At 45.9% G+C, this 12,748-nt stretch overlaps 1 protein-coding gene across 1 annotated transcript; it reads left to right on the top strand.

Moving 5' to 3' along the window:
* Positions 1-10,484: 10,484 nt before the first annotated feature.
* On the top strand, positions 10,485-11,696 carry LOC108154297 (glycine-rich cell wall structural protein 1.0). The gene is made up of 3 exons (XM_017284549.2): positions 10,485-10,594; positions 10,660-11,456; positions 11,525-11,696. Exons 1-3 carry the CDS (start codon positions 10,580-10,582, stop codon positions 11,535-11,537), a joined length of 825 nt encoding a protein of 274 aa, XP_017140038.1. The 5' UTR covers positions 10,485-10,579; the 3' UTR covers positions 11,538-11,696.
* The last annotated feature ends 1,052 nt before the right edge of the window (positions 11,697-12,748 follow it).

Below are 12,748 nucleotides of genomic sequence, written 5' to 3'. Positions count from 1 at the left end.
TTCTTCCGTGGGGCCATAGCCAGAACAGCCATCGTTTTAATTAAGCGGAAGTACTTCCCTGGAGGCGTAGGCGGAGGCGCAACAAAGTCACGGCCCCCGAGCCGGCAGAGGTGAGTGCGATAAAAGAGTTGCAGCATAAAGAAATTGCTAAGCTGCCGCGTAACAAAGGCCAAATTAAAAGCTAAAATGCCTGAGGCACTTTCGCTAACTGAATTGGGGCCAGCAGATAGAGGAACGAGAAAGCCAGGAACATAGCTGGAACGGAGCGTGGACAAAAAGAATCTAGGGAGCGTCGGCCCATGCTTCCACATAAAACAGACTATCACATGGAATGACTCAGGAAACTAATTTATGCCCGGACCGGACCGGGCAGACTGGTACTAACTACCCAACTTTGATGGAGCTCCCACAAGGGTCGCTCCAACAGCTCCGCAAGAAATCCAATTTATTTGCTTCACTTTCCGCTACAAGAAAGTGTTTTATTTGATGGAAATCAATTGATAAAACGCATTAACTGGCAGCTAAACTTTCAGATCTCCTTCCCCCACCAATGTCCATAAAACAGCCAGACGGTGGAAGACATTGAGATGGCAGGGGGAAATATATCTGCCAGATAATCGTATCTTCCATTGTTCCCACTGAATGTTTTTGGGGGGTGTGTGTGTGCCATACCCAGTGCGGAGTTTCGCTATTAACCTGAACGAGCTATCTGTTCTGAAGATTCGCTTTTCAGATTTAATTAATCAAATTGAATTTACTTTTCGATAGCAGTTGAGTTGTTTCAAAAGTTGGCCCCAGGTAAGGACCCACTGAAAAACAATTTAAGCGTGCACCTTGGTATTTGGAAAACTTTGCCATGGCATGGACTCCACATGTATACATGGCAAGATTTGCATAAATGTGGCAAAAAGTTTTGAGGCCCATGGCCCAGGGGCAGGAAGACAGGAAGGCAACAAGGCGGCCGATAATTGGGCTAGCAAATGGATGTACAAACTGGGTAGATGGTATAAATTACAAAAGTTTCTGATTTCATTATGCCAGCCACACATAAACACAGAACAAACAACGCTGTAAACTGGACTGTCCTAGCAGGTTCTAGCCGGTCCTAGCAGGTCCTGGTAGTCGTTAAAGGCATTTAAGTGCAAAGTTCACATCCGAATGGCAGAGCAAAGATGGCCAAACACAAATGAGCCATGTTCCGATTGCTGGGCTCTAGGCCCATCCTTTCCGACCAGTGCTGTCTGAGAGCTTTCGTCTTTGGATCTTTGTTTGCCTTCGTTGATACAGAAGCCGATGGTGCCAAAGGCATGCAAATAGCCACTGCTTTCGAACAATCGATGGAGCACACAGAGCCCGGCCACAGAGGCCGTAGCACAGGAGTCGATACTGTAATCGATTTGATTGTGTTAACTGAGAGACTGGGAGACTTCAAATATCAACAGATGTGCCCCGTTTTAGCCAAAGGTACTCGACGTTTTCTTCTTTAAGCCATGACTCCTCTGTCTGCAGTTTTAAGATATTTTTTCATCTTGTTTGTTTTTCTTTGCCCAGTTTTCCTAACCCCCTTCCCTGGGGCAACTTTAAGTTTGCATCAACCGCAGTGCGAAAGAAGACGACCAACAACCCATAAGTCAGCTTGCTAAACTATAAAGCTGATTGACAAATGGAGCGGAAATAAAAATATAAGTATTTCTGAGATCTGAGCAACAACAACCGCAACTGTACGACTGGCAGACTGGGAGACATTCCCAGCCTGGGAGTAGATGTTCGAGCAAGCGGCCAACAAACAATGAACAAGAAAAAACTGAAGACAGCTTAGAGAACTGCAAGCTCAGCGAACTGTTTGCACACTTTTTCAGCAGTAACGATGTGTACGGACGGGCAAAGTTTTCCATTCGACCAGCCCGGACCAGGTCGTGCAATGTATCGAAATGTTATCTGAAGGAGTGGGTTCAAGGCTTACTTGAGGCTTCAGCTGCTGGCCTTGTCAAGTGTTTCAGTTTGCCAAGTTGTTATTTAACAGTTTAAGATAACTTAAGTGTACCCGAAAACGGGAGTTCTTGAACCTGTTTAGCACTGAAACTCCTTTTCGAGCAGGCCATTGGCAGGCTCCTTCCACACATGAGACCCACGCACACGCACTTAATTGGGGGTTCGCCCCAAACCGAGTGGCGGTGACAGTTTACGCAATGCGTTAATTCCATTAATTTACGCCTAATTGTTATGGCCGCCCGAAGTGCAATCAAGGGACAGTCCCACGACAGGCAAGTGTTTTGCTCAACAATGGGGAAAAAAAAGCTCCAGTCGAAAACAATTTTGCAAGCCAACCCACACACGCAGCCGCCCCCTTGGGGGAGATGTCCAGCAGTGACACGTTTAACGAACAAGCCAACGAGCCGGGCAACGGCACGTTGCCACTGCCATGCCATTTGCAGGACCCTTGACGGGCTGACGGGCTGACGGTCCGTGCTCTGCGGTCTCCCTGCTGTCAGCCACCTGGCCACTGGGCCATTTTGCAGTTCAATAACCCATTTCCTCTCTGCCAACGCCATTGCTGGAATGGCCAAAAAAAAAAACGAAAACGAATTGCCGCCCAAAAGTATTTGAAGTTAGAGTTTGCGTTCAAGCAGCCAATCCACAAAAATGGCAAACAATTTGCTTTTATGGCAAAACAAAAAGCACAGAAAAATGGCGTGGATAGCTGATATCCTTGAGCCAGGCCCCATCGTCATGGCGGCCCCAAAGGACTCACAGTCGATTTCCGCCTTACTTTTTCCCCTGTTTTCTTTTTTCCTGGTCTGGATTTGTGTCACTTGATAAGTTGTTTCGTTATTGTTGCTGATAATTTGTTGACGGAAGCATATGCTTGGCTCAATTCAATAACTTATTTCGTCCGATTCAATTATGATCGGAGTCCAGTTGACCTTATCATCGCTGACACTGGCTGGCCCGGGGCCGCAATTTCATTTGGAAGATAAGATCATATAGTCAAAGTTAATTTAGTTCGCATGACTGGAGTTCGGAGCTTAATACTTAAGATTAAATGAAGTCTATAAAAGTTCATTTGAGCCCACGACAAAATAAATGCAAAACACTCGTAATTAAATGGCTTAAGAAGAAACAAGAAATAACGTTGGAAAAGTTACTTTAAAGGGAGCCAACGATATCTTACGATATTCAAAATTTAACACACATACTCTTAGGCGGAATATTTTAATGTTTCTTTTTCTAAATGAAAATCGACTGATATTTTTCCCTCTAGAAAAAGTTCTTAAATATTAATAATTAATTTTAATACAGGTTAAATTAATGCAACGTTGAGCATTTTGTGGCTACAACAGATGCAGACACCACACCATCAATATTTATTTGGTGGCCATTATTTGAAAGTTTATGGCCAGAAAATGCACAAAGAACTCAATTTCCATCTGGCCCTGGCCCTGGTCCTGGTCCTTGTCTATTGTTGGATCGCGTGTTGGCGATGCACGGATTTATGGCCTCCCCATAAATTGTTGTGGGAACGAGGGACACAGATGGCCCCAACTCGACCTGGACACACCTTTGCGTTTTTATGACAGCAGACCCTGCCGAATATTTAAATCCTGCACTTGTGTCAGTCCAATGGCAATCAACAAAAATTAATTTAAACTTCCCCCCAACCTTAAATTCACCAAAATATCATTTAAAGGCAGCAATGGAGAGTGAAAGATTATGCCTAGGAGTATGCTAAGGGGAAATATTTTTATTGAAATACTTTCAACAGATAGCAATCTCCATGGGACTTAAAAGTATTGAGCTTACATTCACCTGAACTCATCCCAACTTTACTTTTACTGAAAATAGCGCATTCATTCATTCATTCAGTCGACATTCCGACTATAAAATACCCGCTACTCAACTTGAATTGAAATTGAGCACGCAACAGGAAAATAATTTCGATTGCTATCAAAAAAATTATGCACTGGAAATTGTTTCCTTTATTATCGCTGTTATCTGAACACGATTACATCGGTTGTTATTCTCCACTATCTTTAAGAGGGAATGCACGGGGCGTAGAAAGCCAACATTTAATGAATACAATAAATTCTGGCTGAAAATGAAAGGGGGCTGATGTATTCAAACGTAGAGCTCAAGTCGAGCCGTATGCCTTTTGAGAATTCGGTCAATTGTCTGGGCGGGCCTTAGTGCAAAACTCCCAAATCCTTAAGCTGGAGGCAGTTGAGCACCCATTCGTTCGAAAGTTCGCCGCCCTCCCAGGGTGCGACCAAGTCACTTGAATGGTTTTTGAATGCGAAATGACTGAACGGCATACAGTGTGCTCTGCGGTCCTGCCTAAATGTCAGCTCAAAATCAGGGAGGATGGGCTGGAGGGTCCTCGCCACTGACTGTGGCAAGATAAACAGACTCCCTGTCGCTCGGGTAAGCTGCTGCTGGCTCGGGACTGCCAATGGCTTCTGGGGATGGCATTAAACAGTTGAATGCCACTCTCAGCGTACCCGTATCGTTTTCGCGAGTTTTTCTCGAAAAACGAAAATTGCAATGGGGCCCCCTTTGCCATTGCCCCTGCCCCTGCCCGCCACCGTCCCCTGGTTCGGTATGCAGTTGAGCAAAGAGCTCCTGACAATTGTTGGCGCTGTAGCAACAGCAAAAACTGTGGCAATCCCCAAAGTTGGCAGTTGCGGCTTTTTTGTTTTTCGACGGCAGCATGACAAGCCTGAAACTATGCCACTGTTTTTGTCCCTCGACGAGTCGAACCGAACCGAATCCCAGGGGCTGGAAAATTCAAGAGGGTCGCAACATTTCCACGGAAAATTATAATGAAAATGAAGTTGCTACCAGCGACTATTCGGCAGCCACGTGAAATGACTGTTAATAAGTTCCACTCATAAATCAATTGGCTGCTCCGGCGAAAGTTCGTAATTACTGGTTAGAGTAGTTTATCAAAGCACTTTTGTCCCATTTTTTGCTATTTAGATTTAAACAAAACTTACGAAATAAGTTGCTATAATGCTTTCTACAACTCTTTGTTTTGCGGCTGCGAAACTTTCAAAATATTTCCATAAAAGTCCTGCTAATTATTTATGTAAGTGGTGTATTTGGCAACGAGTGGTAGGGCCTTTTGTTGAAGTACTGATTGATAAATCTCTTGCTCTCCCACGGCGCGGGCCTAGGGGAGGAACCACAAAAGCAAACCCCAAAGCAAAAGGCGAATTGGTAAACTTATCACGCAATTAGAGCTCCCTCGCACCTGGATATAATTTATGGGCGCGCACAAAAATGAAGGCAGAGCAAAAATTAAAAGCTCACCGCAAAGAAAACAGAGGAGCCGTGGTGGGGAAATTTTGAAAAATTATGTGTACATTCTGTTACTCCTGCCCGATTTTTTGCCTGCCTAGAACTTTGCACTTCCGTCCGTGGGGGGGGGCAGCCAATACCTTGGGGGCGCCCAACATTTGGGTATGATTAATGCGTTACAATAAAAGTTGATTTGTTTTTTTTTTCATTGTTGTTGTGGCTGCCTGTTAACAATATGCCAGGCAGTGTGAAAAGTCAACACAACTGACATGGCCACAAGCCACCAGGCCTCAAATCAGCCAGGTGTACGCTCCAGATGTACGCTCACAGATACATTTTGTGGCTTACTGTGCTGCATGCAAATTGGCTTTGAGTGCCCCTTGCCGGTGGTCTCGATGAGTGGTGTTTGGTAGAACAGGCTGGAAATGAAAGCGAAACGAAATTGAGCCATTTTGTGTGAATGAGCTGGGAAAATGCGGCAATAAATAACCAGGAAACCAAAAGTGGATCTTCGGCAGCCAATCGGTCCCGGGCCTCATACGAGTACGTATGTATGTAAGATACTTATGGGCTTTAGTTGGGTTTTGTTGGGAATCAAATGCCAGCCGAATGCTATTAATACATCTGCCGACATACGAGTACATATAAATAAATTTCTGACTGTGTGAATGAACTCTAAGCCGATCAATGGAGGGGACAAAACAGCAAAAGAAAGATCGAGAACCACCAAACCAAAGATATTTTATCGAATGAAGCCAGGAAGGGGTTCACTTTAAAGATATTTATGGCATGGCACAACTTGGCCATCAACGAAATATTAATAAGGACAAAAAGGTCCTCTGCAGAAAATTCTCAATAAAAAAAAAGATTCCCATTGATGTTAGATTGTATGGCTGCCGGAACTTATTTTCCGATGACTCATCGAAATGATTGCTCAAGTTGTCGCCATATCAACAGGTTGGTCTTGCCCCAGCCCCAGACCCCGTTAGATGACGAAATCGAGCTTCTTTTGCGGCATCTGCGTCATCAGATGGGACCGAAACAGGAGAGGAGCCCCAATAATAATCTGCAATGTTCATAAATGGCGAAACCCTATGAATAGAGCAAATAGATAAAATAGTCTACTGGCTGTGGGTGGCTGCCGGTCACGGTCTTGGGCTCTTGTCTCTTGTCGCCCTCCGTTGTCTGCCTCTTGTCGCGGCAGACATTTATGCAAATGGGCGACGAGTCAGAGCGTCTTCGGCTCTATGAATAGCACAAAAACACAGAAAACTCTAAGGACAATACATTCAATTATCAAGGACTGCGCCAAGACAAGAAGCAGAAGCAGCAGCAGCAGCAGCTCGTCTCCACTTCTAGTTTTTCTTCTGCCTGTCACCGACAGCAGACGTTTACATAAATGACTTTTGTGCCGGACGACCGTGGCTGAAACTAGAACTGCGATTGTGATTGCGATTGCGATTCCGATTCCGAGTGCTGCTGAGATTGTGGGTGGATGCTGTGGCTGTTAACACCAATTACATAACATGACAAGATGAAGCTGGAACAAGTACTCGTAGCAGCAGACCCGGACAATGCCGCGATAAATGGTGCAAAGGCGGGGAAAACTGTGCAAAGAAAGTGTGGCATAAGCTTCCATCCCTAGAAATGTTGTCCTGGCGTGCCTGTGGGGCTTCCCCGCTTTTCAGTTTGCCCACAAAGTCACACAGTTGCCGACTCAATTTATGAAAAATTCTCACACTTTCCGTCGAATGCTTCCTGCTACTTCCTGCCACACCCATTCCTGGCTGCCTGACTGGTCCCTTGGCGTCAATGGTCTGTGCGTAAATTACAGGCCGAGGAGGGAAAACTTCAGCCTGATAAGGGGATCAGGACTGGAGAAAATTGGGCCCAGACCAACTGGCGGCAGTCAGCACGCAGGCCATAAGACCCTTAATCTTGGCCTGCAGTACAAGTACAAGTATTTATGGCAAATTCGATATTCGAAGGATTTCAATCGAAATATCAGGCTTAACACTTGACGCCGCTTAAATTGCCTCACTTCGGACTCGAATACAGCGCATTCTTAAAGCCAACTCAGACTCGGCTCCAGCTCTACTATTACGTGTATTTGTTTCTGGTTATCTGGTGGCCCGCGGCGGGCCCCAACTGTGCTCGTAAATGTTTTGGTCATTAGCCATGGCGTGAAAACCAATAAACGCGTCGGGCCCATAGAAATAAAGAGAAAAAAACCAAGAATAAATCGGGGGAAAAACGAGGCAGCAAAAACACAGCGGAGGCCCCAAAACAAAATTGCAATGAAATCAAAAACTACAAAACAAAAACAAATGCCTTTATGATATGGCCATAAAAGCTGACCAGGCTGCCTCAACAATGGGCCAATTTGTGGCGCTCAATAAAAATAATAAAAATATTGCAACTTTTATTAAAGCCAACCATTTTGGCCACATTGTGTGTAAGCTCTTTAGTCACTTGTTTGTCTTCCTTTGTCTGCTCTCCGACACTCCGACCCACGGTCTCTATGGTCTGCATTTTTTTTGTCTATATTGCGGCACGTTTATGAGTTATTATCAGAGCCGTGAGTGTTGGTCAATGTATTTGCGGTTAGATGGCCCCCGCCGCTCTGCTGCTGCCACAGAGGAAACTTTAATAAAAGGTTCTTTGATTTATTAGGAATTTAATGCGGCCTTTGTCTTGTCTGTCTGTCTGGGGGGTGTCCACGGGGGGTGTCCTGTTCTGTGGTCAGAATTATTATTGATGATTCCGCTTGTTGCTGCGACAGGTGCAAAGGCATTCGAATACCTTGATGAGCCGCATTTCAGTGAGCATTTCCTTGGGCTTCCATAAATCATGGTCACAGTCAAAACGACGCGTCGTGTTCCTTCCGTTCGCATTTCTTTAAAACCTTTATCCAATTACATCAGACATTTAATGAACAACCACCATCCAATCACTTTCTTTAATTGAATCGACCGCAAAGGGGCATACAATTTCCATCGTTCGATCCCCCGTTTGGTAATCCACGTATTAAATATCATAGTGATAGTGTGGTGCTCATTTAATTCAGTTCCCAGTTCTCTCGCATGCTTTTCACACTTCAGAGCCTGCATTCGTACAACTTCGCACATCACACATACGCCCCATTGCCCATTACGCATTCGCCCAGTGGTAATCATTTCTGTAAACTGTTTTCGATCTCCGCCTCGTGCGGTCATCATCCCCACATCGCCATCGCCATCGCCATCGCCATCTCCATCGCCGTCATTCAGGACACGTACGGGGAGGGAAACCTTTTTGTGTGTAACACACACAAGTCGTCGTCCGTCGTCCCGGGGTTTTTCACATGCTCGTACAAATGTCCGTCAGGGGCAACGCAGCGACGCTGGCTTGGCGACGGCCACGACGACGACTTGACTTGGCCTGTCTGTCAGGCAGCTAACAAATGGAGGAGCCCCAAAGCCGCAGCAGAGAAACTATTTATATGCGGCCCCAGGCGTAGTAGATGGGTACCATCGATGTGTGGAAATGTATGCCACGGATGCCTGAATGGATGGAGCTCAGCTCTGACGGTTGTCCATCGCGTCGCATACCCGGCGTGGCCGCACCAGCCATTTATGGTCAACATATTTGAGCGCATTGTTTGCATCTGTGGTGCGTCTTCGCGTTGATTAATCGATGTATTGCCGGATACGACGCTGGAATATCTGCAGTGCCAGCACTAGGAATCTCAGCGTACGTTGTGGGCATAATTCCACGTGCCTGGCGCGCTCCAAAGTTGTCTCTCCTAATTGGCAGAAAAGTTTCTTAGGCGCACACACATACGAAATCATCGCCGTAGCAGCCAGGAGACGCACGGCTAGCCAAACAAAGCCCCGACTTCCTGCCAGACGTTGACTCCATTCCGGGACGCATCGCGCCACTGCCGCTGGTCCTCTCTTCCTTTCTGGCTCCTGTGAATAATGTTGTTGCTTGTGTTGCTAAATGCTAACGATGGCAAGGATGGGGGAATTGGGGCAGGCTGGGCAGGGTGGGCAGGGCTTGGAATGCGTCACAAGACGATGATGATAATGGCCTCGTTGCCATTACTTTGTTAAGTTGCCGCTGCTGCTGTCCTGTGGCTCCCCTCTGATGTTGCCTGTGGGCTTAATTGATTTAGTTGAAGCTGCACAGAGTTTAATAGTTTCTCATCATTTATAAGGTATCCAGGGAGTCTCAAGGAGCTGTCGCTGCCGATGTCTCTGCCTCTCTGTCGCCCTGTCAGTTCATTTACTACGGCATTTAATTTTCGCCAGCACTGTGTTACACATTTCCACACGCTGCCAGGGCAAACCGGTTGGACAGCATCGCATCTATGTCTGTCTGTGGCTTTGGTAGCATGCAATCCAGTCCAGCTATTGAGTCAACGCCGTGGTCTGCGTCTGGGCAGCGGCACGGCCAACGGTTAGCCTCCCTTTGGGGCTCGGATTGCCAACTGACGCCTCATCGCCATGAATGGCAGTTTATCTAATCCACGGCAAAACACCGCCACCACGGGCTGATGTATTTTAAAACCCATTTCAATTATTTATTAGCAGATTAAACGCTAAGAAATTTCAAGAATCTGTTCCTCCGTTGCTCCGTCGGGTCTATTCGAACACCATAATACGCTGCATATGGTAGAGATTTGTGTAAGAGAAGGAATTTAAATGAATTACAAAAGAAAAATCAAACATTATTTGTTAACAATTTGGATAAAAATTTAATTAGAAATTCAATTTCTTAACAGACATTTGTTCAATTGTAAAGTAAGAATCAATCAATGAAATACCTGGGGAGTCGCTTTTGGAAATAAATATTCAGTAGCTAGAACTAACGGGAATTCCAGTCTTGTAATGCTAATCCATATTGTACACCCACCAAAACCTTTTTAGGACAACCCCCTGCACTGCACAGACTGACTCAATCCGTCAATGACTGTCAATCAAACAGCAGGTGAGTTCTAACTGCGTCTTTTGATCGTCTTCGAGCAGCTCGGACTGGCTGCTGGTGCCCATTACACACATTAACAAGATCATTCTCTCTCGTAATTGTTGTTGCTGCAATTAGCGTTGGTAGCACTTGATTTATGCACCTGCCAGCCATGCAAAGTGGAGCTGCTTCCATGTATAGACAATGTATCAGCACTTCGAGCTGGGAGCCATATAAAAGCTGCCCTACAGACAGGCCAATTGAGTCAGTCCCGCCATAGAATCCGTCGAGCACGGACGCGAAGGGATTATCAACATTCTTTTGGACTCTTGACAAGATGCGAACGACAGCGGTAAGCTTTGGAGGAGGAGGGAGTGGAGTGATTCTTCATTAAATCTGTTTCTGTTCCCCCAATAGGTGCTGTTGCTGGTGCTCGGCCTTGTGGCCATCCATCACGTCGATGAAGGAGTGGCTCATGTACTGCCCTTGGCCGGAACCTATCTGATATCTCCGGCAGGTCCAATTCTGTATCTAGTACAACCCCCACCACCACCAGAGGATGATGGCTCATACAAACCTCCCGGCCCCGAAGAAGATGGATTGTGGAAGCCGCAGCCCGGACAAGAGGGAGAGCCAGAACCAGACCCCGCGCCAGAGCCAGAACTCAGCCAGAGTCAAAGTGGCGGCGCCAGCTCGGATGCCGGTGAGGATGGAGGTTCTCTGAGCTCGGACAGCTCTGGTTCTGCTGCAACCCAAGAAGCAGCCGCTGGTGATGGCTCGGGAGCTGCAGGTGCCGCTGGAGGAGGAGCCGGAGGAGCCGGCGGTGCAGGACAGCCTGGTGGTCTTCTAGGTGGTGCGGGTGGAGCAGGCGGATCAGGAGGCGGCGGCAGCGCAGGGGGCGGAGGAGCAGGTGCAGGCGGCGGTGGAGGAGGAATACTCACATCCGGTCAGAGCGGAGAAAATGGACAGCCGGGAGCGCCCAGTCCGTCTGGACCACAGCCCGACGGCGAGGACGGTGCCGATGGAGCCGACGGTCCAGATGGACCAGACGGTTCCAAGGGAGGAAAGGGTGGTGGCGGTGGAAAGGGAGCGCGCAATGGTGCCGGCGGTGGGGCTGGGGCGGGAGGCGCCGCAGCCCAACCCCCACCACTTCCCATAGTTCACGCTGTTCTCTCCCCGGCACCCGTCTGGCCCGATCCGGAGTTGAATTTGATGTAAGTGTGCGACCTTTTGAAAGCCAGATCAAGTTTACACTACATCACTTTTTCTATCCCTTTTTTAGCCACGTTATCTAGATGCCCTCTGAACTTTCTGCCATTTCCCATATATGTACCTTCTTGATAACCGATTAAGCATCCATTAGTCTTAGGTCTAGTCAATGTTTCTGTAACTCACAATTACCTTAAGCTGAAGCAAACGAATATTAAAATTCCATTACACAGTGTACAAAAGGACTCTAGCTTTTCATTGCGTTTTGGGCAGGGTCAAAATTGTATGTTTCTAAATATAAAAGCACCAAGTAGAAGGTCAAATGTTGTGACATTATTCATGTCCATCTGCCAATAGACGGCCTTCCGTTCGGGTAGTCGTTGCTCCTCCCTAGAAACTTATAGGCTTATAAATATAGCTATACAATTTGCAAGATTATTCTTTTAAGGAATATCTAGAGCTCTTCAACAGATTTAATAAACCATTAGCTGAATCTCGCAGATTCAGGTCTGAAAAGCTATTTTCGGTCATTACTCCACTGCATCACCCGAGACTTTTCCGAGTGCATTTCAAGCGATTTTCTGATGAATTTGTTCCACTATTAATGCCAATTAATTAACCAAAATCATTTAATTATGACAACGATGTAGAAGCGGATATTTGGCTACAGATTTAACTACCAGAGAGGCTCCAAGCGGCCATTTTACATGATTTCTACATGCAGTCGACGCACTAAAAGTAGTGCACACCTTTAAGCTGAACAATAAATAAGTTGTCGTCTTTAAGGCTTTAAAATGTAACAATTCGTTGGAGCTATCTGTTTTTAAACAGTCCAACAATGTGCCTTTTCCGACACATATTTATGTAAATAAATTATATATATTTTGCCTGTCAAAAACAAACTGTTTTCTAATGAAAAATATTGAGTTAGCCCACACACGAGGGTATGCAACGGAAAATGTGTGTTTGTGAAAGGGGAGAGGGTAGATGAGGGTTATGCCAACATCGACATCAAGGCCAATTAAATTGTGTATTCTATAAAAGCTTTCACAGAAAAGTAGGCAATGGAATTAACACATGCTGTGGCATACTATGGGGATTTTAAAATGCTAATTATGCCCGTCCATCAGATGATATTAATTTTGAACGGGGAAAGCATACGCTAAAATATAACATTTTAGCAAAATAAATACAAGCTATATATGCATCAACATTGTGGCAAAAAAAAAAGGCAAAATAAACATCAACATCAATGTGTGGGTTGTCTGATGTTATGCCCACGAGGTATTCGCGGAAA

The sequence above is a fragment of the Drosophila miranda genome, chromosome 2, assembly GCF_003369915.1.
Source record: "Drosophila miranda strain MSH22 chromosome 2, D.miranda_PacBio2.1, whole genome shotgun sequence".
Lineage (NCBI taxonomy): Eukaryota > Metazoa > Arthropoda > Insecta > Diptera > Drosophilidae > Drosophila > Drosophila miranda.
This window is presented reverse-complemented; position numbering and strand designations above follow the sequence as displayed.